The sequence below is a fragment of the Akebia trifoliata genome, unplaced genomic scaffold (genome assembly GCF_017979445.1).
Source record: "Akebia trifoliata isolate Shusen 1 unplaced genomic scaffold, ASM1797944v1 Contig01311, whole genome shotgun sequence".
NCBI classification, from domain to species: domain Eukaryota; kingdom Viridiplantae; phylum Streptophyta; class Magnoliopsida; order Ranunculales; family Lardizabalaceae; genus Akebia; species Akebia trifoliata.
Genome location: NW_028237664.1, coordinates 49,379 through 76,314, shown reverse-complemented (window position 1 = coordinate 76,314; position 26,936 = coordinate 49,379). Strand labels below are relative to the sequence as shown.

Below are 26,936 nucleotides of genomic sequence, written 5' to 3'. Positions count from 1 at the left end.
AAAACTCAGAGAAAAAAAATTGCTACTATAATTTGTTGTATGTTGCAAAGTGTGAACTTGTAAGTGGTGACGTGTAACACAAGTCGACTTTGAAGCAGCCATGCTTCAAAATTTTGGAGGAATCTACATTTTTACATGACAAATGTCCTTTTTATCTTTAAAAAAAAAATAATGACACCACCCTTTACATTTATTTGAGATTACATCTTAATTTTCAAATTGATGATTTGTCCCTTGACTTTGGTCTTCTTTTAAAAATAAATGGAACAATAACTTCAATGTCCTCATTATCACTACCATCATTGTTACCATCACTATTAACATCACTATCATATAGCCGAATTTTTTGTTTTCGAATTTTGAAATGAAACGAATAATACACGGATGAAGTATATGCCGTATATTTTTCATTTATTGAATTTTAGATCAGATTTTTGCAATTTAAAATCAAATATAACTTGAATTTTTCACGAATCAAATTTTTGCCGTATTCTAAATTGCTAACAAGGCTATATAGACAACACAATTTGTTAAGCTGAATTTCCATCCGAACTCTCTAGCAACTTGAAATCTAAAATAAACTTTATTTTCATATCAAAACAAAGAAGAACGACCTCATTGATGAATTAGGCCCATATAAATAATTTAAGAAATTATAGATTTGGATAATGGATCTCATTGATGAACTAAGCCCATAAATTATTCAAGAAATTATAGAATCTCCTTGAGATGGACAATAAAGCCCTGACCCCAAGTTTTGAACTCGCGAGCAATAGGAACAAAATAGGGGTGTCAACGGGTCGGTTCCACATATACCCAAAACTGAAACCTAAATAAAATCTTGGTTCTGAGTCTTATTGGTTTCATTTCGAGTATGAGATCCTTGGAGCCAGAACCGACCCTACAAGTACCCGACACACTTCTAGTACCCATTAAGATAGTTGCTATCTTTTTGAATGAGGCATTAAAAAAAGGGATGAGTATTTGATATAATAGGCAATTATTGTAAACCTAACAATTTAATTTGTAATTCTTCAATTGAAAGTTAAGAATTAACAATGAATAATTCAAGAAAATCAAACTTTTGAGAATAAAATAGGAGAAAATTATGGAATGAAACATTTATTTGTCATTGATATTTTATTAAAAATGAATGGACGCTCATGTAGAGAAACGGTAAAAACTAAAGACTCTACATTCTTTTTTTATTTATTATTATTCTAGTTCAAGTACATTTACTTCAAGATATCTTTTTATTGGTATTTAATTGGACTACTAATTTTATTATAAATATTATAAATTTATCAATTGGGTACCCATTGGGTAATTGGGTACTCATTGACACCCCTAGAGCGAACTCATGTTGCTACTTTTAGTAGGGGTGCAACTTGGTTTGGCTTGGTTCGGTTCAGTTTGAGGCCAAATTGGAACCGAACCAACATAGATCGGTTCCACTAAATTATAAGCATAACCGAACCAAAATGTCATTGGAACCAAACTGAAGTAAGGTCAGTTCGGTTTTATGGGTTGCCAATATTCTATAAATTAGAAATTAGAAATAACATATTTTTAATGGAAAAACATACAAATAATAAACAAAAGATTTCATACAATAAATCTTAATCTATGCATAAAAATTCATTAGTTTAGCCATAATAAAGTCTTTAATCTATATGCTAACTCCTAATATATATACTTCAAGGGTTCGGTTCTTTACAAGCTTGATCCAAGAATCGAACCAAATTGATCAGGTTCTCCATTTTCTTAACCCGGAACCAAACCGCAACTTGTTTCAAACTGAACCAAACCACCTCAAAGCTATAGGTTTGGTTTCCTTCTTAGTTTGAACCGGATCAAGTTGCACCCCCTAACTTTTACTACCTATACAAGTTTCAAACTCATTACTAGAGAGAACAAACCCTGTCACTAGTTTTAGTGTTAAGCCAAACCTTTAAGATGCTGTCTTGAATTATGGGTCGTGATGAATGCAGAGAGTTGGATACACGGCTGACGTGACAAGGGCACAGAATCATAAATCTTTTTCATCAGTATACACAGGAAAAAGATGTGCAGTTCTGTGCCCGTACCACGTCTGCCGTGTACCCAACAGCGTACCAAAACCAACCGCATGCTATCCTTATTCTAATAGAACACACTAGGGCTGTCAATGTGGGCTCCTGCAAGCCTGATTTTTAATTATATGATTGGGATAGGCCCAGCCCATTGATACACCTTAACGAGCTTCACTTACCTGTGCTCTTAAATCGTTAAACGGATTTTATATAAATAAGTAATTTCATATCCACTTTTATCAAATTGATTTGGAATGGATTAGGACTAGGGCTGTCAATGGATCGGATTCGGATCCAATAACATTGGGGTATGAATTTGGGATTTGGACTCTTGAATTCGATCCAATAGGCATCTCATTTGAAAAACCTATCATGTAGGATTAATCCCAAATTGACCCAGTCCGATCCAAACCTGATGATTTGACAACCCTAATTAGTAATTAGGACCAATCTAAAATATTGATTTTCAAATCGGATTGGATCCTCCCCGGAACCACACATTATATTATATACCCAAAGATTAAAATGATATTTTGGACCGGGTCTTGATTTGGGTTCCGGACTAACCATACCAATCCATTGACAGCCTTGTTTAACTTTTTGGTTCACAAGCATGGTTTTAAAACTTGTCCGAGATCGAGATGTATCATCTGAGTTAACTCAGTATCAGGATTAAACGAGACTAACTCACATATTTATTTGAGACGTCCACGTATCGTGAGATAAGCGAGATGTCTTGGACGAGATTTTGCAAAATCTTGTTCGAATTAAACATTTTCAACCTTATATTATTTCACCAAAATCGATTTTTTTCTTCTTCTTAACCAAGTGAACAAAAAAAAAAATGGTTTTGAGGGAAAATTTCATCTTCTTCATCCGATTTAAGATGAAATCAGATGAAGAAGATGAAACATATGTAACAATGTAAATATTTAATTTATTTATTTTTTATAAGTATATTATGATTTTTTTTTTTAATTTATGTTTTTTTAGCTTCATTTTCTAATAGAAATCATTTCTGAATTTTTTTTCAGATTTTTTAAATGGTTAAAAATCATTGTCTTAATGCCAAATAAAACAACTTAAACGAGATAAGACATATCATCTGAGTTAACTCGGTATCAGGACTGAACAAGATGAGACGCGAAACCGAGTTTAAAAACCACGTTCACAATCCCCATTAAACCAAACACGTAGGACAGAACAATGTATGGAGCCAAACATAACACACTCTCTCTCCAGCTATAAGGAGGATCTTTCATTTACTTTAAAGCTTTAACGAAGGAGATTTTTTGAATCTTGATCCTTCATCGAATGTGACAAAATTATATTTTGGAAGACAAGTAGGACTTACAGATCACAAAGAAAGATCTTGTGATTCTTAATCCCATAATGTTGACAACGTTGTTATGTTCAAACCAAGTTAGGAGTCGTGTTTTACAGCTAATGGTGCGGTAATGTTCCAGCTTTGACAGCTTCTCTAACTAAAGTGTTCTTAAATTTAAATTCTCCAAATTGCAGGCCTGTTTTGTGATACCCACACTCTGACACTCAAATTTTTTTCCCCTCTTTTATATATTAACAATTATTAGAAAAAAAAAAAGGGGGGGGAGGGAACAGGAAGGAGGGTTGTAAGCACAGCTGTTGCAACTTGCAAGTAACCCCTCACATGGATGCTGAAGAACCAAATATAAAATACAAATCCTAGCTTTTACCTGCCCAAAATATAAAATATAAATCATATCCTCCTTGAGATTCGCATCTCCTGTGATCCTTTCAGCCAAGGTGGTTGTTCTCATTCTATAAAACATAACCAAACTTGTTATTTTAAGAGGAATAATTAATAAAGAAATTTTTGGATATATTTTAAGAAATATTATATTTCATTTGGAAGGCTGATTATTACCCTAATTAAAAGAAAAATTAATTCAAGTTGAAGATACTAAATGAGCAAGTGGAAGACCACAAAAAAAGAAGAGAAAATTTTCAAAATGGAGCACAAAACTCGATTAATTCCCAAAACAGTGCATTATTGAAATTATTTTCGAAAACTGTATATTGCCATTTTCGAAATTAAGTTTTTTTTACCTAATTGGTAAAAAAAATCAAATGAATAGTGTTTTGATAAATTTTCATATCAAAAATATCCCTTTCAAATCAGAATATTATTTTAAACAGTGTGGACAAAGACCCTGTTGACATTGTATTAGAACATGATTTTGTATAGAGTCGACAAAGTCTTGTCGATATTATACCAAAATATTATTTTAAATAGTATCGACATTCATAGTTTTAAAACTCGTCCAAGACTGAGTCGTATCACCCAAGTTAACTCGATATTAGAGTTGAACAAGACCAACTCACAAACCTATTTGAGACGACCACGTATCATGAGATAAGCGAGACGTCTCGGATGAGATTTTCCAATATCTCGTTCGAGACAAATGATACATAATAGCAATGAATAAATCGCGAGACAAACAATATGTATCGAATGAGATTTTCAAAATCTTGTCCGAGTTAAACATTCTCAACCCTTTATTCTTTTACTCAAATAGATTTTTTTTCATCTTCTCAATCAAGTGAACAAAAAAAAGTAAGGTTTTGGGAAAAAACTTCATTTTCTTCATCCGATTCAAGATGAAATCGAAGTGGATTTGTTTGGTTGATGGTAGTATTTTGAGAAAGTTAGGAATCAGTGTGCTTGTGTGTTATTTCGAGAAAGTTCAAATGGATTGGTATTCTAGTATAAACTATTTTATGGTAGTACTTTGATATTTTTTATGATAAGTTTAGTACTCTTTAAATGTTGTGTTTGAGAAACAAGTTTGGTGCACTTGTGCAATGAAAATGAAACATACATAACAATGTAAATATTTAATTTATTTATTTTGATAGGTATATTATAATTTTGCTTAATTTTATATTATTATTTTTTTGACTTCATTTTTTAATAGGAATCATTTCTAAATTTTTGCAGATTTTTTAAATGGTTAAAAGCTATTGTCTCAATGCCGAACGAGACAAGACATATTGTCCGAGTTAACTAGGTATCGAGCCTAAACGAGATGAGACGTGAAACCAAGTTTAAAAACCATGTCGATATTAGATCAAAATATTATTTGATACAATGTCAACAAGGTTCTGTTGACACTGTACTTTTACATTAAATAAACATGGTACATTACCGTTTTCAGAAATAATTTCAATAGTGCACCATCTTGGGAGTTAATTGATTTTCAGTGCATGTTTTGGTAAATTTTCCCTAAAAGAATTTGTATGAAAATAATGAAAGCAACACAAATTTAGTCTCAATAACAAAATACTTGGATTTAGACAAAATGGAATAGAGGAATTAAGATTCCTAGAAAACAAATCTTTGGGATAAGGTTTTGTTATTGTACTTTATTTAATTTCAACATTTAGCAAATTCGTGAATATCCATACATGTATTGTGTTGTCAGAGTACAAGGGTACCTAGGAATGGATTTTTTTTTTACGAAGTAGGTAATTGGAATTTAATTAAATTTCTTTCAAGTACAAATGCTAATGTGTTAATGGTATAAAAGTAAATTTAAATAAATAAAAGCTCAATAAGTTGCACACTAATTGGCAGAGAAATTTATCTCCTATATGTTATATATTTTGAAAATCGGCATAATAATTTTGAGAGGCATGATGGATGCACGTGGTTTTGATATATGGTTCACACCAAAATCACGTGCATTCATCATTATTCTAATATTGATGTTCTTCGTGTAGTTTTCTAAGACACCCATATTTCTTTCGTACATCGAATTGCTATATATGATTGAGGTGCCACTGAAAACTCCTTAAAAAATGGAGAGGAATTATCCAACAAAATGAAGTGCACTCACTAGTAATTGAAATACTAATATTTTTTTGGTAAGCCTTGAGAAACAGAAGAGCCAAATGCAGACCCTCTTTCAGAGTCGGTTTTTGCTCACAGAATATTCGCTCACAGTGCTCACAAACTCCTCAAGGATTGCCATGTCAAGCATACAAGGGTAGTCTTGTAAATTAGGAATGACGTTCAATACGTGTCCGGACATGTGATGTGTGGATCCTAGATTTCTGTGAGTAAAAATAAAATTCCCCTCTTTAATATGTTTGCATGGGTGTTTTACCTTAGCAGCTCAGTATTTTACCGAAGTTTCTGGTACAACAAAAATTTTCAAGCATTTATAGAAAGTGTTTTTATTCATTTTCGTATTCGCTATTTTTACAAAATAGCTATACATTGTGAGGACAAATGTGAATTAGTATGGTAAAGGGTATTCCGATTTGGAAAAAATAAATGAATGTCAGAATGGGTATGTCCCTCTTTAGACCAATATTACTGGGTCAGTAATTTTGGCCTCATACATGGCTGTTTTGGTACTTTCCCTATTTGCATTGAGGATGCAAATATAGATAGAATCTTTAATGTCATAATATTTTTATTTTTATTTTAACATTAATTTGTATTTTCCATATTTGATTGTAAATATATCTTGATGGGTGATTTATTTATGATGCTTTCTTTCTTTACTTGCGCCATGTTCCTCCCTTTCCTCTTTGGTCTATTTCCTCTTTGGTCTATTATTTATAATTTATTTATTTATTTATTTATTAAGAGTAGAGAGTAAGAAGTCGAGTGTACAACTCCCTATAGGTTAAGAGTAAAAAAAATGGCTACTAGACTTCTTGTCGATCATGGGACAAAATTTTTCCTCTCTCTTTTCCAAGATTCCTCAACTTGTGCTTCATCACTTTTTTTTTTTTTTCCTTTTTTATCGGGTCAACTACATTTATGATATTGAGCTGGACAGCTTTGTTTCACTCATCTCTTCAGAAGAATTTATACTTTTAACTGAAAGGAAGTTATGCTTTCCTAAAGTGTCATATCTAATTATAAGGTTGGCTCTACTTGCACACGTCAACATGTCTTGTTGTACCCGTTTCTTTGAATTATCCATCAAAAAATAAAAATATCTAATTGCACACACCTAATAAATTTGTTTTAATCTCTATTAGTCATTGCATCCATCAAAAAGGTATGAATCCATTTCTTTTTTACATCAAGAAATGTTTTAATGAGAGTTTTAAATTTGATCTTATCCTAACACTTCTAATTGAAGTCATTCACATGAGAAAATTTTATTTGGTAGGTACTTATTCAATTTATTTTGTAATGTTCGATAGATACCTATCGAATCTATTTGATAATATTCATTAGGTACTTATTGAATTTGTTAAAATAAGTTTGATCTAAACCTATTGAATAAAATCTGTAAAAAATTTATGAGTTCTTCAATTCAATATCAATTTTATTTTTTTTTAAGATTTTAATAATGATTTTTTTCATTTTTCTTGATAATTAAATACAAAAAAATTCAACATTTCAAAAACAATATGATAACTTTAAAAAATAAAAATAAAAATCATAAAACATAATCTCCATTAATTCAATCTCTCGCAAAATTCAAAAAGAAATAAATATGAAGAGAGATAGAGAAAATAGAAGAAGAAGTAGCTTTTTGTTTTCATAGGTTGTGGTGGGTGCAATGAATATAATTTTAATTTTATTTATTATTATTATTTTTTAACATTTTTCACTTAAATTGGGTATAATTAGCAATCTCAATGTGTGCAAATAAAGCCACCCTAATTATAATGGTAAACTTGAATCTATTATTCAAGAGTTAAGTAAAATAATAATAATTTTAATAAAAGTACTTATTATCTTTGAATAATATTTATCAAAAATTTTAGATAATTTTTTTTAATATTGAAAATAACATTGGACCCCACTCATCTTAGCACAGTGGAGACATTGCAAGGAAGAACCTTGAGTCTTCAACAAAAAAATATTTTTGTTTATGTAAATTATTTTTCTTTTTTGAAAAAATCTATTTTTATTTTTAAAATAATTGATTACACTGGTAATTATCAAGTAACATTAACATTCTCCATTACCAAAAGGCACCTAAGTGATTGACCACGGTAACACATCCTAAGAGCTTCTCCAACCCAAGTGAAGACTCCAAGCTACTTTGAACTCCAACCAGCCCAATCTTTAATCATTATTTATCCTTTAAAACATTGTTCACTCGCTTGAAAAATGTAAGGGGAATATAATAGGTAAGGGGAAAAAATGATATTTAAATATGTTTCATAAAAAAAATAGGTTAAGAATGTCATTATAATAAAAAGGGGATATAATAATTATTTAAAAAAGGTGAACAATAATAGAGAGAGATCCTCCAAAATTTCTTAAGATCTTTACATTTGGAGACGTGAATAGTGAATATCTTCATTTTGGAGATTGATTGGAGTTCGATTCGAAAGCCTCCTTCTCTATATTTAAAGATTTGAAGACTAATTAAAATTACTTTAAGTTGTTAATTAGATTAATGATCTACTTCTAGTCACAACTATTGTAAGATATTATAATTAATTTCATCTCATAATCAAGACAACTTGCTAGGTTGAAAACCCACCTTTACCAAGTAATATACTATACACCAACTCATTCACTTTATATAAAAAAAAATTTACAAATTTAAAAAAACAAAAAAAAAAATATCCTGACTAATTCTCAATATTGACCATTCTCAAAGACGTAATCTAATCTCTTTCTTTTTTTTCTAATGTGTTAGCTGGGATTAGACGTAGCTAGATATCAAGGTTTGACCATTATCAAACATGGGCTTTGTCATCTTCTAAAAGAATAAATGCCCTAATTTAAATCTCACTATTTCAAGAATATTCAAACTTTTAGGGTACATTAGAAACATTTTCTTACATGAAGAAAAGTCTACATTATCATTTAGTAAGATCTAATATGAATAAGAATCGCTGTCTAGAGCGATGCCCATTCCTATAGCAACATATGACATCTACGTGACACATTTTGATTGGAGATTAATCACATTGGGCTGCGAGTTTTTATAGAAAATGGCTTGATTAAGAGTCCGATGAGTTTAAAACTCCCACCACAACATGTCACGTAGACACCGTATGTTCCTATATATATATATATATATAGGAACGAGACACCGCTCTGGATCCTAGTTCTATGAATAATCATATTTAGACTTAGGATCAGTTAAGGTGTCCATTTCCTATAGAATAGTAACGGTGTCAATGTGGCATGTTTTGGGTTGGGTTTAAAATACATTGAGGTCCAAACCAAGCTGTTTTCTATTTCATGCAATCCGATGTATTTAATTTCCAATCAAAACATGCCATGTAGACACTATATATTTTTGTAGGTTTGGGATGTCATTCTCAATCGTGATTCTTCTATTTATTGGTTCCATTTTTCAAAAAAGATTTGCCAATTTGTTCAAAATAATGTGTCCATTGATACAATAGAAAATTTTAACTGGAATATTTAGTATGACAGGCCAACACAATATCTTGAAACCCTCTATCCACAACAAGATTGTGACCACTTACATATTTGGATTCGTCACTTGCAAGGTAAAGAGAAGCCTCAGTCATATCTTTAGCCCTTAGTGTTGGACCCTTAAGGTTAGCACTGGGAGTCACGTATTAAATCAGTTTCGTAACTCCCTAACCCCGAAGTTGGTGGAATGTTTAATTTGTTGTCAAGATTAATTATATGTTTCGCCAATTCCAATTGATGTTGAGAGAGGTTAGAAGAACTTGAAGAAATTGAGTTAGGTAACTTCTATTTTTTATATGATTTTATTTTATTTGTGAAGTTCTTTCATTTTTATTTTCTATTTGATGACAATTTATTGTATTTTATTTTTACAATTATTACAGATGATTCTGAACTTCTTGATTGAATTTCAAACGCTTCTTCATTTGTATTTTTAAATAAATTGCTCTTCCAAAAATTATTATAATAGAATAATTTTTTTAAATATTCAATTTTATATATTTAATAATGTATACACCTCAATTTGAACGGGTCACTTCTCGAAAGGGCCCAAAAATATCGATTTTTCAAATAAATGGGCCAACGGGCCTTAAGGGCCCAAGTCATTGAAAAGTGACATTTTGACCAAACCGATGCCCCTAAGACGTCTCAATGGTTTAGGAGGCCCACCAAAAGGACTCGGCCTACCTTATGCTTTCCCAATATTCATCGCTCCGCTTCCAAAATCAAAAACGCCAAATTTTCGATAAAGTTCACCAACGGGCTTAAAAAATCCGATTTACCAACACGTGGCATTTTGATTAATTCAATAAATTCAAAAATCTCAAAAAAATTAATAAATTAAAAAAATGTGAGACTTGGGATGCCTACCCCTTCTCTACTACCACCGCTCCGCCTTCAAATCCGCAAAACACCTTAAGCCCATTCAAAGCCCACAAGCCCTCAACTCTTTCCCAAATTAATTTCTCACCTTACCCTCAACCTAAAATCGATCCCATATCACCTAACCCTAAAATGAACCTACCCCCAAAAATCCAACCCAAAACAAATCTCATCCAATCCCTAAAATCCAAAACCATTTCTAAAACCCAAGCCCAACACTACAAAGCCCACAAATCATTAACCATATCCAATTCATTATCCAACCCACAACCCTAACCCATAAGTCACAACCCACATCAACCAATCACTCTTTTGTCATCAAAAGATGACACATGTCATCATCCCATCTCACCTCCCTCACCCAACTACCTACCTCATTAATTTTATTTAAACCTCATCTACCCACACATCAACCCATCACCTTTTCTCTCAAATCAAACACATCTACCCACACCCCTAACCTATACCTCCCCTAATCTACCCTCATCATTCCCTACAAAACCCACATCTACAATCTAAACCTACACCATCCTCTCAAGTCAAACACTCAACCTCTCCCATCAACCTATTTCAACCCTTCATTTCCACCCACTTTGACACATGACATCATCTCCCTCACCCTCCCAAAATATCATCAACCACCTTTTTAAATTCTCTATTCTTTTAAATCAAATACCATTTAATCACAACCGTCATCTTAAACTCACCTCACCAAACACTCCACCCAAATGGGTTGGGTAGGATTCAAATCATTTGGGTCAAAACTTACCCATTTAACCTCCCTTCCCTAAATACCCTCCAATCTCCTCTAAATTACACACACTTCTCTCTCAAACTCATAATCATTCTATCATTTTTTTTCACTTCACCCCATTATATCCCTAAAATAACTCCTCAACATCTATAAATACCCTCATCCTCTTCCCAAAAATGGCCCCCAACTTTCACTACAAAATTTCTCCCCAACTCTCTCTCTACTAACAACTATCACCCTTCTTACTAAGAAAAATCTTATCAATTCCCTCACACTAATCCTCCCCAAGTCTCACAAAAAAAAAATCATATACTACACCCATCTCTCTCATCATCTCTTCTCTACTCCTTTAACCAAAAAAGAGTTGTATTTTCTTAAAATACTAAGGAATCAAGAAGACTCAAAGAAGAAGAAGAAAAGAAGAAAGAAGATACAAGGTGGGTGCAATAAAAATAATCTCCATCTCTTCTACACCCTCTCCCCCTCCCTCTTCTATCATTCCCCTCCTCTCTTCTCAAGGCAAAGGTTTATAAGGATCATCCCCTTCAATGGGATGACCCTATAATCAAGCCAAAAATAAATCCCTACTTAGGGTACACATTATCAACACGTGGGACATCGTTTTTATTATTGTATTTTCGATTAAAATGATCGAGTTGAGTTGAGGTTACCACTATTTAGTGGGGAGAAAAGGGTGCCTAACACCTTCCCTTTTCTCCAATCGAGTCGCTTACCCCGAATCTCAAGGTTCAATTAGTTCCTATCCATCGAGAGTCACTAAACACCAAAAATGTCACATTTTCTAAAAAATGCACATCGGGTGACCATTCACACCCACTTACAAAAATGAATGGTGGCGACTCTTAACCTTGGTAGATGTGACTGTCGTAATGGCGAAATCATGTGTCTACAAATAATAGTTTTTTTTAAATGTTTAGACTTATCAATTGGAGCATGGGGGAAGATGGAAAGTGATTGATTTTTTTATTGTGCTTTACCTCTTTTGAGGACTTCAGACATATATATTTTTTCTGTTTGGATAGATAATAGATTGATGTCTTTTTATACATGGATTAATCACGTTTTAAGGATGGATAGATAATAGATCAATGACTTTCTTTTTGGATTGATATATTGATTTTTTAAAGATGCTCATTGTTTTTTAGGAATTAAAATATGAATTGATGTTATTTTTTTAATGGATAGTTTGATAACTTTTTTTTATTGATGGATAGATTAATAACATTTTTTTAGACCGATGGATTAATGATTTTATTTTTTTGGATTAATAGATTAATGAGAGGCCTTGACTATCTCTATGCTTTCAATTGGATTGAGATCACCTATGATTATTATTGAGATCTTGCAGGTTGCACACAATGATGTTTTGGAAGTAAGGTTGAAAAAATTTATGCATGAGTCAGGTACTATTTTTTATTTTTTATTAAAAATATTTTTTTTTATTTTTTATTAAAAATATTTTTTATTATTTTTATTAATTCGATTTGGTTCGGAGCAATTTGGTTCAGTTTTGGTTCTCATATAATGGAACCGACCTTGGTCAGTTCGATTCTGATTTAGCTGTAAACCGAACCAAGTTGCACCCCTAGTAGGCACTGTATATTACTGTAGAATTGGATGTCATTCTAGATCTCTTATATTTATTGGTTCCATTTTTCAAAAAAGATTTGCCAATTTGCTCAAACTAATGTGTTGATTGATACAATAGAAATTTTTAAATGGAATACTTAGTATTACAAGCCAACACAATTTCTTGAGGTAGTAACTCCTCCATCCACAACAAGATTGTGACCACTTACATATTTGGATTCATCACTTGCAAGGTAAAGAGAAGCCTCAGCTATATCTTTAGCCCTTAGTGTTGGACCCTTAAGGTTAGCTAGGCTTCTCACAAACTCCTCCATCTTCTCTACTTCTTCTTCACAAGGGCTTCCAAGTTCCATGAAGTCCTCATCCTCCTCCTCCATGTCCTCGCACTTCCTCCATGCATTAACAAGCATGGATGTGGCCACCCCAAATGGAGAAATACAATTAACCCTAATCCCGTGCTTACCAAGCTCACAAGCCGTGTTCTTCGTAAGCCCAACAATGGCATGCTTTGAAGCCGTATATGCATGGGGTCCAAGCCCTCCCATAACCCCAGCTACACTAGCAGTGGAGATGATGCATCCGGTTCCTCTTGGGACCATCACACGTGCGGCGTGCTTAATGCCTAGTGCAGACCCCCTGACGTTGACACGCATAACTCGATCAAATTCATCTGGATCGAAGTTGATGATGCTTTTGTTTTTTGATTGGTTTCCAAGGACCCCGGCATTATTCACTAGGATATCAAGCTTGCCATAGCGAGCAATTGTCGACTCAATTAAGTTCTCTATATCTTCTTCTAGGCTAACATCACAATGAATAAATGTCACCGAAGGGGTTAAGGAATTAGCGACCACAGTTCCAATAGCGTCCTCAACATCAGCTATGACTACATTGGCACCATGCCTAGCGAAGAGCCTCACAGTTGCTTCTCCTATCCCTCTGGCACCACCCGTGATAATTGCAACTTTTCCTTCCAACCTATATATATCAATCAGAGAAAGACCAAAAAAAAAAACGAGGTTAACATGGTGAATTGGATGCATATTTTTACAAATTAAGAAAATTACCATAGTGAAACGATCTTAAACACAATTGATTGTATGGCCTTCAAAATAAGGATCTTCTGTAATTGATGGTAAGAAGAGAGAAGTGAAGGAGATCAGAATACCTTCTTGGAAAGGGAGTGTTGTTTTCTTTACCCAATACATGAATTCCTTGATGGGTTTTCTCTGGGATTACTTGAGCAGGCATGTTGTGTGTGTGTGTGTGTGTGTGTGTTTGAGAGAGAGAGAGTTACAAAGGCTGTAAAGAACTGTGTTGGAATAGAAGAAATTTATAAGCGATCCACAAGGCTTATGGTTTCCGTGAGTGGACCGTTCTTCACTACTGGTGGTGGGGACTGAGGAACCTTCCTTGTAAACAAAAAGGAAAAGAAGTCTATGCTTATCTGTGCGCTACCACGTCAGCGCAGAGCAGTATTGAATGCAGTTTCCAACAAACAAGGAAAATGCTGGAATGACACACGGAATTTACTGTGATTCTCACAAGTCTGACGTGGGATGTACACATAACCATAGATTGTTTCCTCGAGATACGAGTAAAAACCATCTATGGTTATGTATGCATATCCACGTCAGAATTGTGAGAATCACAGTAAATCAGTGTAGCACCACTCTAAATCCTTCAAGGAAACCGAGTTGACTCAACGATTTTTTGAGTTGACTAGTTAATTTGATTCCATAAGTTTGAGGGTCGAGTAGCTTCGTAACCCAACCGAGTCGAGTCTAGTCTTGGAAAGTTGAAACGGCGCTTCATGGTTCAAACTTGAAACATTATTAATTATTACCTCCTTGGTCTCGTTTGTTTAAAAAAAAATTGAGTTATCTCCATAAATCTTTGACCTTCGTACGGTCAATGATTTTTGGGTAGTTAGGCTCACTCTTCCATGTCCTTTGACCCATGAATCGAGATCAACACATCAAAAATCAAACTTGTCAAGGAATAAATTAACTTTATTGAATTAGGTGATCATTGTAAGAATCTGATAAATTTGTATAGAAAATTACATCAATTAAAGTATAGAAAGAAAAATCACTTAAAAAAGATCTTAAAAATCTTTACAGAATCTAATTGATTAATATTTTTCATTATAAAACAAGAAAAATAGTTGATGTCAATTTATATTTTTATAGAAATGGTGTTTCAGTAATTCTACCAATGAGGAACTAGACAATCATTTGTCTTAATATATATATTTTTTAATATTAAAATCTCCTCCAATATGTTTAAGGTATATTTTCTATTACTTATGCAAACTAAGAACTCTCATTATGAGGAAACTTAACTAGTCATCAATTTCTCATATTATAAGAAATTCTTCTCCCCTACCAACATGGATCCAATCCCGTGCTCTAGTAGGTGGTATCCAATGTCATGGACTTGTCCTAGATTGGTATCTTTACTTTGACCATTTTTTACATTCTTTTAATTTACGTGAGGACAACAAATCCGCCTTAGTATCTAGCAATTGTGTGGCATGCTACACTATTAGACAATGTTATATTGAGGTGTGGATCGATATGTAGATCCATTTTTCTTAGTATTAAAAGAGAACTCATTAGAGGTAACCATACCCTACAAGGATGTCAAGTTTCCTCGGATAAAAGAAGAGTATTTTCTCTTTATTATTTTTTTTTTCCAGTACAATAAATGAGGTAACCATGCCTTGTAAGAATCACAATCAATAATCGTCCACCATTTCCAATACCAAAATAAAAATTGGAATTTGGGTTCAATGATAGTTAGATGAGAATTGATTGGTTGATACTCAAAACTGGTGTTATTGTAAGTAAGATAAGAACAAGCGTATGTACACCACAGCTCGTCTGGGTAAATTAATTAGGGGTAATGAGGATGTGAATTATTGCTTGAAAGTCGAATCCTATTCCCAATAATAGAAGACTTGACTTTAGACAAAATAGAATAAAAGAAAATAATTCATTTAATCAACATAAAATCTTTGCGATATGTCCGGCTTTTATTAATTGTTATTGTAGCAGTGATTGCTTGAAAGATATAATAAGAATGGACAAACACAAGGACCACTTTGAAAAAGAAATGTGAGGGAAAATAAGTAAAAGAAATAGTGATTGATTGATGGTGAGTCTCTTGAGCATTTGACCACGCGGCTGCAGGGCATTTTGAAAGTTCAAGGTCCAACGTTGAACTTAATATAAGCTAAAGTTTGGTTAATCATGACTAAGTTCAAGGTTCATTTGACAAATGTATCACTATAGAAATCCTTAAATTTTCACTAAGATACAAATGCTACAATTTTCACCTTTGAACTTGAACACGTACGATGTACATATATTTCATCGATAAAGTCATGTTGAACAGTTTTATGTCAATACCACAAGCCATCTTTTGATTATTTCAGTAGGTAAGTAGGTGAAGGTGGAGTTTTGGACCCAGGCCAGTGGTATTACCAATTGCTGACTTTACAAGTTAGGCCGAGTCCTCACCATCTACGATCAATTAACATTATAATAATTTAATTAAAAGACAAAACACCTTCCTACTCTTTAATCTATCCCTACATATAATTATATAGTATAGTAAAGTGTTTTTTAGCATATATTTTCAGCAATTATTAGAGAAAGTTAAAGAGATATGGGCCATTATGTTCCTTAGATGACTATTTACTTGCTAAAATCATTTGAGTTAAAAGTACATTTTTATGATTTTTTTTTTCTTTCTCAAACACTAATGGAAGTGTTTTGGTCCCAACCTTGTGGCTATAGAAACAAATTCTACACTTGTAGAGCAATTAAGACAAGGTCTATCGATGCAGCTGTATCCAACATGCATGATGGTCCCATATGTTAAAGTCTGTGGTGTCCCACCTCATAAATTGGAAGAGACATAAGTTAATTAGTCCCAAGAAAAAGTCCATGACCACGACTTTGACATTTAAAACAAAAGTCCCACCTTAATGGCAATTAACATGTATCACGAGTTAGATTTGTTTAATGGCAATTAACATGAATCACGAGTTAGATTGTTTAATGGCAAACACCAATATCAGTAGACCCACTAACAATCATGCTGATGTTTTGTGGACAGTGGTCCTTGCCAAATACACCACATATACAGTATTAATTAAATTTGAGGTCCCCATTATTTTTTAACTTGAATGGCTTTGCATACCAAGTTGAAAAATCCAAGATCAGCTGGTAGAGCATGAGATTATTACTCCCTAAAATTGTGTATTTTTGTTTTGAGAGATTTTTTGCTCACAAAAAGTACAATACAAGATTTTACAAAATCCCAAATTACTTAATCATAAAATAAATAGCTAAATTTCAGCCAAAATGCTTCAATGAAGAAAACTATTATTTCGCAAGAAATTTTCCTTGGTTTCGCTTTAAAAGATATCACTTCGAATTTTATTTAAGAAATCGCTCTCTTGAACTCCCAACTATGGTTCCTGCATCATGCAAAAAGCTCGTAAGCCAAAATGGTTTAGATTCGTGTACACAGAAATTGGGTGAGGGTATAGTGAAGAGGAGAGGAGATGGGCCTCAGATTCATCACATAATGCCTCTTATAACAATCTTTTAAAGTTCCTTCTCATGTACCATTATTATCCTCATTTATCCGAAAGGGTGAAACCTGAAAAAATTAGAACTACTATTGCCACACCAATTTTTACCAATGCCGCACCAATTCCTATATAAATCACCAAAAAATTGCACATAGTTGGTGTGGCATTATTAAAAAATTGGTTGGGTAATAGCAACTCTCAAAAATAAACTTCTCTCTGCAATCAACACAAGTCCTAAGCAACCCAACATGAGTAACATATGAAAGCTCAAAAGATCATCTATGGTATATTCTACAAACCACTTTAGTCTCTCTAATTTGCCCTATTCAACCTCACCCTGACACCAACTTAACAACAATAGTGATGGCATTGAGAACAATGAGGGGTAGTCTCAAGTATTGGATTGCATAGATAAGCCCTATGAGCTGCCCCTTGAGCGATTTTGTCCTTCCTCCTGAGACTTCTGTGAAGCTCCAACCCCTTGGAGCAAGGAACCGCTCCTCATTCAATATTGCTAAAGCATTTGCAAGAAGCAGAAAGCCTTCCAACAATGTCCATAAACCCATTTCCTGCACAACAGGAAGTTAAATACTTCAATGCCAAGACTAACCCTTGTGATCACCATTCCATTTCAAGCAATCTTTTCAGCAGCTTTTTTTTTTTTTTTTTTGATATGTCAAGCATTTATTAAAAACAGAGGCAAAGGGGGCTGGCCACCTATACAAGAATTTAAAAGAAAAAAAAAATTGCATTCTTTATAAATCTTCTTGTAGTAAAAGCTGGAGTAAACTTGCTAACGACAAATTTTCTTATTGCAATTCTTTTCACAGTTTGGGCCAACAAATTGGGATGTATGCATATTGATATAGAGGCCTCTACACACTTGAAATACTGCAACCATAGACAAGCCAACAAAAATCCATGTTGTAATATAACAATATCGGAAAACTTTTTAATTTTTATTTTTACCAAGTAATATCAAAATAACTATTTCTGTACAAACATAAATTTTAGAACTATTTGAGCCTTCATTAAAATACAGGTTGCAACAACTACCCAAAAGCACAGTATAACCGAGAAGCATAAATTATGTTTCATCTCAAATAGCAGTACTTCTGCAAGTTTAGCAATCTACATTGTCAAATGCAGGTATCAATGACATGAAACAACAAAGAGAGAGATAGCAACATTGTCAAGAACAGGTACAAAATAATAACCAAATGAGCAGGCAAAATAAATTACGCTTCTTTCCAGGCTGTGCATTTGTGCATATTTAGCAATCTACTTTATACATTATATATTGTAGGGACGTGTATGGGTGATGGATCAACTTACCCAACCTCAAATACCAAGGAACAGGGCTGGTCTGTGTTGGATACATCATGCATACGAGTATACTGGTAGGATTTGAAGGATTCAAGAACCAAGGATTGGAGTTTTTTTTTTTTTTTTTTTTTCTTCCAACAATAAAGAAACAAAGATAGGGTGGAACATTTATAAGTGTTGCAAAAGCTTCTCTTCTTCTTTGTAGAATAACCCAAATGCTCCAAACAAGTCCAATCTCAACGAAATGAAAGGGAAATGCACAGTTGAGGGATAACTAATCCATTGCTGTTTGTTTGTTTATTGAGCTAACAATTTCATGAGAAAGCCTTTTGCTCACAAATGATTTTTCGAGCAAACTATTTTCAAGAGAACATGGATTATGAATGAATGAATTCACAAGGACATTTGAGTAGAAATCGTCATTCGAAAATTTGATTTGGTTACACATTGCCAAGTACAGAGATCATTATCATGAACAAATAGAACTATTGACCTTATACGATTAAGACTACAAATAAAAACTATCCCAGCAGTCAGTGATTCATTCAATTAGGCCTTCTACAGTCAAAATTGTTCCCTAACCGTATAATAGCAAGGATATTTGAAACTATAAAATGGGTTCACAAATTTATTTAAAGGTTCGAAAGAACAGGCTAGAACCCAAAACAAGCGCTCAAAAGACCTAGACTACGATTAGAGTCCCAAACATGATTATGTCTCTGTTCCTGGGGTGAAGCTGCAACACGTTTTCCAATAGAAGAATGTATCTTTAGTTCATCCTACTATTTACAATTTGCTGGGGGCTTTGGAAGGAGAGAAATAGAAGAGTCTTTTAGGAGGGTGAGAAGTTGCCTAATGAAGTGATTTTGGGTAATTTTGGCTTCCTTCTCTACTGTTGCAAATTGAGTAAGGATTTTGAAGGAGTGTTCTTTGAAGATTTTGTCTTCAAATGGGAGGAGCTTTACTCATTGTTGCGGTAAGAGGGTTATTGTATTGTGTTCACTTTTTTTTTTTTGGCTTGCTTTTGTACTTCTTGGGGGGGGGGGGGGGGGGGGGGTCAATAAAATTAAACTTATCAAAAAAATATGTTAGAAACCCTAACCAAATTCTAAAATGAAGGACTATGGTTTAGAGTTTTTTTTTTTTTTTTTGATAACCCTAAATTTATTAAAGAATAAGCAGGAGGTCGAGATGACCCCCTAAAAGTACAATAACACAAAGAATAAAAACTACAAAAAGAATAAAAAAAAAACTACAAAAAACATATAAAACACAACAAACCTCTCAACACTAAAAATAGTACTCCTCTCATTAGAAAACAAAGTCCTCAAAGAACACTCCTTCAAATTTCTTTCTCAATTTGCACCAATAGAAAAATGATATCACCTCATTCGGCAACTTATCAATACCCTGGAAGACTTTTATTCCTCTCCTTTCAAAACCCCCAACAAATAACAAATAGAATGATGGACCAAAGATACATTTTTCTTCTTGAAAACACATTGTAGGTCCACCCCAAGAATAAGGACAAAACCAAATTTGGGAATACCCACTCTCTACTTGCCTTGCAACGACTACAAAAATTTTGGCATAAGCAAATCCTGTTTAATTAAATTGTTTAATATGAAAATTCTATCAAGAGAAGCCAACCAGACGAAAAAAGAATCATTGTATGGAACAAGAAATGACCAAATGGATGTCTCTGAGAGCACTAGATCGAATTGGGGCAACAAAGCTTTGTGAAAAGAATACACGAAAAAAACTCCATCCTTATTTTTGCTCCACTCCCTTAGAATTTCCTTGGCCGTCACTAAGTGGGCAGAGCTAATGGTTTCTAGAAGAGACACCACTTCGTTTGTCTCCCCTTCGTTGAAACTTCTCTTAAACCCCAAATCCCAAGTATGCACACTCCCATTGCAAGTCAGACACTTTTCTACCATTCTATTTTTGTTCAAAGATAATGCATAAAGGGATGAGAATTGTGATGATAAAGGCAATCTTCCACACCACCAATCTTCCCAAAAGCAAACCTTATTCCCTCTCCTTACTTTGAACTAATCTCCCAATTAAACTGCTAAGATACTTTTAGAATTCCTTTCAAATACAACATCCATAGGAAAACCTCGCCTCCTCGCTTTCCCAACAAAATATTTTCTCCTCAAACTTTGCTTTGATTATTGTCTCCAAAGACTTCATCTTACCTCTACAAATTGCCACAACCAATTTTCTAATAAAGCCTCTATTTCTTTTAGGAGCACAAATGAGTTTCCATTTGACCAAATGATACTTTCTATTGCCGTCCCTGTTATGCCACCAAAATTCCCTCATTAATTTTTATATCTTCCCTTCAACTCCCTTTGAAATGGAAAATAATGAAAGGAATAAATCAGGATGCTTGCAATAGTACTTTTGATCAAAGTCAACTTCCCTTCTTTAGATAGGTATTTTGTTTTCCAAGCATTTTGTATTTTTCCTATCCTCTCAACTACCTGACCCCAAATGCTTTTACTTTTATAGGGAGCCCTAAGAAGAAGGCCCAAGTAAGAGGAAGTAAACGTTTGAACCACACCAACTCCAAATAACTTGCTTTATTGGAGATTGATATGTAACCTTGAAATATCTTCAAAGCAACACAATAAAACCCTCAAAAATCTCAATTGATCCTTAGAATGATCTAAGAAAATAATTGTGTAATCTGCAAATTGAAGGTGAGAAATTAGGTGGCCATTCTTACTAACTCTAAACCTTGACAAAGCTCCGATGTTAACCACTTTAGTTAATAATCTTCCTAAAGCCTTAGCCACCATGACAAACAAAAATGGAGATATGGAATCTCCTTGCCTCAAACCTTTGGAACTCCTAAAGAAACTAGGATTGAAAATGAAATAGTAGAAACACACTTCATAATCCAATCTAATTCTTCCCATCAAGTACTCCAAAAAATCCCAACTCACATAATAATAGCAGGAAAAAACAACAAAGTGGGGAGGTTGAGCTGCTTATACCAAAAGAAAAAAACAAGAAAAGAACATAAGGAAAAGGAAAAAAGAACACAAAACACCAAGCTAGGCTTCTGACAGATTACAAACAAACTCCCAACGAACTAAAAATTCCTCGAAGAACACCCCTTTGAACTCCTTAAATATCTTGCACCAAAAGAACAGAAACCTAAGGATCAACATACATTTCTTTCCTTCCAACACCCCATGTAATCGCAAACGAAGTTAAGCTCCAAATCAACCATTTGGAAGAATGAAACCCATTTCCCAACTGAATCCATTCCCCCAAAAACTTCTCTCATAGTACCTGGCACACATGATTCCACTTCAAACATAGAGAAGAAGTGGGCCCACACCTCTTTTACCAAGGGGCAATGCAAAAAAAGTGATTTACCAATTCCTCATCTAACAAACACATGCAACAACAGTTCGGACCACGGAAACCTCTTTTTCTTAACTAATCGAAAGTTAAAATCCTCACATTCACTATTGTCCACATAAAGAAAGTCATCTTAGACGGCAACCTTGGGCCTCACACAACCACATGTGGGAAGGTTGGGTCCCCAATCCTATTTAAGTCGTTATATCCTCTCTCACCGAAAACAACCATTTGCTATTAGTATTCCAAACTCTTGAATCCTCTCCTATTGAATTTCCTGGCACAATGTCTAGGCAAGTCAACAATTCCAACATCTCCAATACCTCCCAATCATTGAACGACCTCTTGAACCCCAAGTCCCAACTCGTACCACACGTATCAAACCTATGAAAACTAGTCACTGGGAGATTCCTTTTTCTAGAGATGGCAAAAAGTGAAAAGAATCTCTCCTTCATAGTACCCGCTCCACACCATGAGTCTTCCCAAAATCTTACCTTGTCACCCCTTCTTACTACAAAAGATACCATTTTCTTAAATTGAGGATGAACTTTAAAATGCCTTTCCAAACCCCAAACCTCTAAAGCCATTTCCCTAACAGAACCTCATTCAAGACCCCCTAATATTTTTACCATACATATGTTTTTCCAACTCACCAAATGTAGTTTGATTTTCCCTTCCTTGTCATGCCACACGAAGTCCTTGAACATTTTATCCATTTTCAACTCCACGCTCCTAGGCAGTGAGAAAAGAGAAAGGAAATATACAGGGATACTAAACAACATACTTTTAATCAGAGTTAGCTTATCACTTTGGAAAGATATCTAATTTTCCAAGACCTCAATCTTCTAGATATCCTCTCCACCACCGTGTCCTAAATGCTTTTGCTTTTGAAAGATGCTCCTAGAGGTAGCCAAAGTATAAAGAAGGCAAAGAACCCACGTTACACCCCAAAGAACCTGCTAGAAACTCCACATTCGAGAGTTGACCCACTAAAAATACTTTGCTTTTGCAAATATTCACCAATAACCCTATGACCTCTACAAAACAACACAACAACCCGCCCAAGAATCCAACTTGACCAATGTCATCATCTAAAAATACTAACGTGACATCCGCAAACTGAAACTGAGTGACCAAAGGACCCCTTGCACAGGGCCTAAAGCCTCCCAAGTCCCCATTCTCTCCAAAGCCTCAGCCACTACCAAGCATAGTGACAAAGTCGTGATTCAGGAATAATTCAACATGGAAAAAAATTTGAAAAAAATCGGGAAAGTCAGAAAAACTAAAAAAAAAACATTAAAAAATTATATATGATAGAAAATATAGAAATATATATTTCATATATTAATTTTAGTTTTTTTTTTCCTTACTTTGAGTGTGAGTGGTTGCAAGTTCGAGTAGTTGAGTGCTTGAGTTCGTGTCAAACAACAAAACCCAATTTTCCTTCCATTTTATAAGAATAAAGTTAGTTTATTATTTATTTCGTTTAAAATATGTTATGATTAAGGCTAGCGTTATAACTTAGTAAGATTTCAATCCTTACTAAGGGTCATTGAGCTCACCCTGTGGCATCCAAAAACATGATCTGATGCCACAAGGATGTAGAGGAAAAAATTCTATTCCTAGGAGAAGAGAGCCTAGAGTTGGAGGAGGCTGGATAAAAACTTATTCTTTGGTTGGCTAAGGAGAAAACGTTTTGGCATACCATTTCTGGACGTGGTGGAAGAGTCCATAGAATGCTATGCCTTGATAGCAAAGCCAACTAGCAGAGCCGATGCGAGGATCGGTGGGATGCCGTAGTCAGACGGAGGCAATCGGAAAGGCTTTTTAGGAAGGAGGACCGGGAAGTGCAGATGTTTCATATTGACCCTGCGTCTCCTTAGTCCCTCGGAACTAAGTAACTGCCTCTTTGATCCTCTCTTTTCTATCTTTCAGATCCTCACTAAAGCTGTTTGCTTGTTCACCTTGCTTCAATCTGCTATTCATCTTGCTGAGCTTTTAGGTTTTGTAGTCGTATACACTACCAAAGGGCATTAGACGAAAAGGAGCCTTTCAAGAACGATTTTCGAGAAGTAGATTCCATACCAACATAAAAAAAACTAGAGGAAGAACAAGTAATTGCCACAATATGGGGATGCATGCAAAGATAAATCACTAACAGTCCATAAAAAACTTTTTTTTTAAGTTGAATATTAATTTGAATTTTGGGAGTTCAGTAGCTATCCATTTCCAAAACCTTGGATCAAGTCCAAAAGGAATTGTTTTTTTTTTTCTTTGGATCTAAGTTTTTTCCATAAAAACTAGAGGGTTGTAGTGTCAAATTGCCAATGTTGTATTCCATTTGATCTCAACAACCCTTAGTAAGAGTTGAAATATTGCTAAGGAACGAATTTTTCTAATAAAAAAATTATTACTGAAAAAAAATCTTTCTGTAACTAAGTTGCTTGAAAACTGGAGTGAAACCCGCTATCTAGAAAAAACGACGATCTTGTGCAATTATTCGCGATTTTTTAAAAACCCACCATTTTCTTCAAAATATCGTCGATTTTTTAAAAAACCCATGATTTATTCAACTAATGTGAATATCATGATTAAATTGTGATTTTTTCAAAAGACCGGCAATTTCTGTCACTATACCACCAAGAACAAGAAGGGGGATAAAATGCAAGCCTCGTGAACTCTTGAAGAAACCTTTAGAGAACCATTAATAAGAATGGAGAAGGTAGGCGAGGAGACACACTTCATAATCCAGTATATCCACTTATGACCAAACCCCATCCTCCGTAGAAGGTACCTTAAGTTACTCCAACTTACATGATAATAAGCCTTTTCAAGGTCTATCTTACAAATTAAGCCTGGCACTCCTGATTTCAACCTCCAATCCAAGCATTCGTTAGCAACTAGGAGACCCCATCCATGATCTACCTCCCCCTCGCAAAGGCTCCCTGACTCAAGCCAATGATCCCATCCATCACCTCTTTCATCCTTGTGGCAAGCAATTTCTATAGGATCTTGTAAGTCGCACCCACCAAACTAATGGGTCTTAGGTCTACAATATCTTCAATCCCCAACTTCCTTGGCACCAAAATAACAGAGGAGCAATTAGACGCAATATCCAAAACACCATGATCATTAAAATCCTTCAAAACTGCCACAAGAGCATAAGCCCTTTGTCTCCTTTTCATGAATGCCCCTTGCTCTGGTCCAATAATGTCCTATTATAGCACTTCCTTCAATCTTGAGGCTAGAACTTTCACAGTGATCTTGTAAGTTGAGCCCACCAAGCTAATTGGTCTAAAATCTGCCAGATCCTCAGCCCCAACTTTCGTTCAAATTAGGGCCACAAAGGTACTATTCAAGCCATGATCCAAATAATTCATCTCCAAGAGATCCTTTATCACCTTCATGAAATCCTCAAAAATTATGTCCCCAACACTTGTAGAAAGCAAATGTGAATCCGTCTGATCCAGGAAATTTTTCTCCACACATTGATGAGACTGCCAAAAAGACCTCTTCTTCCTCTATTGTTCTTTCCAACCACATTCGTTTCTTCTGAAAAGATGACAATGCACTCCAAATTTTTTGAGGATGGCTTACCAATTTCCTTCTCCAATTAAAATTCCTCGAAAAACCCCACAATTCCTTCCTTAATTTCCTCCTCATCCTCCATGACACTCCATTAATCACTACCTTCAAAATGTGATTCAACTTCCTATGGTATTTTGCCATCCTATGGAAAAATCTAGGGCTGTCAACGGATATCCATCCGATCAGATATAGGTATATCCAAATTCGAATCCAAAAAATTCACTGGTATCCAAATTCGTATCAAAATCCGACGGATACTAAATCCAATAATATCCAATTCAAAGCTAAATTCATCTCTAGGTAATGTAACCCAAAAAAATTAGAAAAAAAAAATAGTGTACTGATCGTTAATTTGTACCAAGAAAAAAAAGGTCTTAATTTTTTATTTTATTTTTTCAAAATCAGTCATCTTTAATCTTGTTTCGTCATCTTCTTACTAGTGGTGAAAGGGGTTTTCTTACAGTGGCTCATGGTGAGGGTTTAGAGGTTAAATAAGTTTAAAAAGAGTTGAAACTAAGGGTTTTCTTACATCTTAGATGGGGTGAAAGGGGTTTTCTTAGAACAACTCGTGGTGAGGAATTGGAGGTTGAATAGGTTTGAAATTAAGAGTTTTCTTACTAGGGACCAAGGTGACTTTGAAGATGAAGGAGGTAATAGTTAAAGAGCCTGAAGATGATTGGTTTTGAGAGAAAGATCATGGGTTTTATGGTTCCAGGTTAAAGATGAAAGAGAGAGAGAGAGACTTACTTAGAACGTGGCCGGAGTAGATGTACTCTTCGGAGAAGATGGATTGTGGTTGCAAGTCGAGCTGCTTCGGTTGAGACTTGAGAATGGTGAGAAGAGAAAATCATAAATACATAAATAAAACAAGTTTTAAAAGAAAATATATTTTGGTGCCGACTAGTTGCACACCACACATTACTAATTGCACTCCATCACTTAAAAATTCTCCTCTTTCAATTATTACACTCCAAAAATTAAAGAAAAAAAAATATTCCACTCAATTTTTTTCTTCTTCCTCCCCAACCATGCCCATATAAATTAGGCTGAATTACCATTTTGCGAGCTGAAAATGAGTTGTTTACTATTCTGGCTAAATGTTCATTGTAATTATCAAAATGTGAATGATCACGATTTCATTGAAAAGTAAAATAAAAAATTCAGAACAGTAACAAATTCGACGGTTTTAAAGTGTTTACTTTGCAAGTTTTAAGTGACAATTCCATAGGTTTACAGTGACTACTTTCAATTAATCACTTTAAATCGACGAAATTGACTTTAAAAACCTTCGAATTTGTTATCGTT

The 26,936-nt window shown here is 34.2% G+C and overlaps 2 protein-coding genes across 2 annotated transcripts; both read right to left on the bottom strand.

Moving 5' to 3' along the window:
* Positions 1-12,817: 12,817 nt before the first annotated feature.
* Positions 12,818-14,061, bottom strand: SDR2 (NAD(P)-binding Rossmann-fold superfamily protein). Its single transcript, XM_086431564.1, has 2 exons — positions 13,902-14,061; positions 12,818-13,711 (listed from the first exon to the last, which is right to left on the bottom strand). Exons 1-2 carry the CDS (start codon positions 13,982-13,984, stop codon positions 12,877-12,879), a joined length of 918 nt encoding a protein of 305 aa, XP_086287690.1. The 5' UTR covers positions 13,985-14,061; the 3' UTR covers positions 12,818-12,876.
* A 3,513-nt stretch (positions 14,062-17,574) lies between these two features.
* On the bottom strand, positions 17,575-26,519 carry LOC147380543 (uncharacterized). Its single transcript, XM_086431547.1, has 2 exons — positions 26,379-26,519; positions 17,575-17,908 (listed from the first exon to the last, which is right to left on the bottom strand). Exon 2 carries the CDS (start codon positions 17,903-17,905, stop codon positions 17,672-17,674), a length of 234 nt encoding a protein of 77 aa, XP_086287673.1. The 5' UTR covers positions 17,906-17,908; positions 26,379-26,519; the 3' UTR covers positions 17,575-17,671.
* Between the last annotated feature and the right edge of the window lie 417 nt (positions 26,520-26,936).

Bases quoted from the DNA above. Each gene is read 5' to 3' on its own strand.
- SDR2 (XM_086431564.1), bottom strand. From the start codon at position 13,984: ATGCCTGCTCAAGTAATCCCAGAGAAAACCCATCAAGGAATTCATGTA. The intron at 13,712-13,901 runs GTATTCTGATCT...TGATATATATAG, and splicing joins AACACTCCCTTTCCAAGAAG to GTTGGAAGGAAAAGTTGCAA.
- LOC147380543 (XM_086431547.1), bottom strand. From the start codon at position 17,905: ATGGGTTTATGGACATTGTTGGAAGGCTTTCTGCTTCTTGCAAATGCT.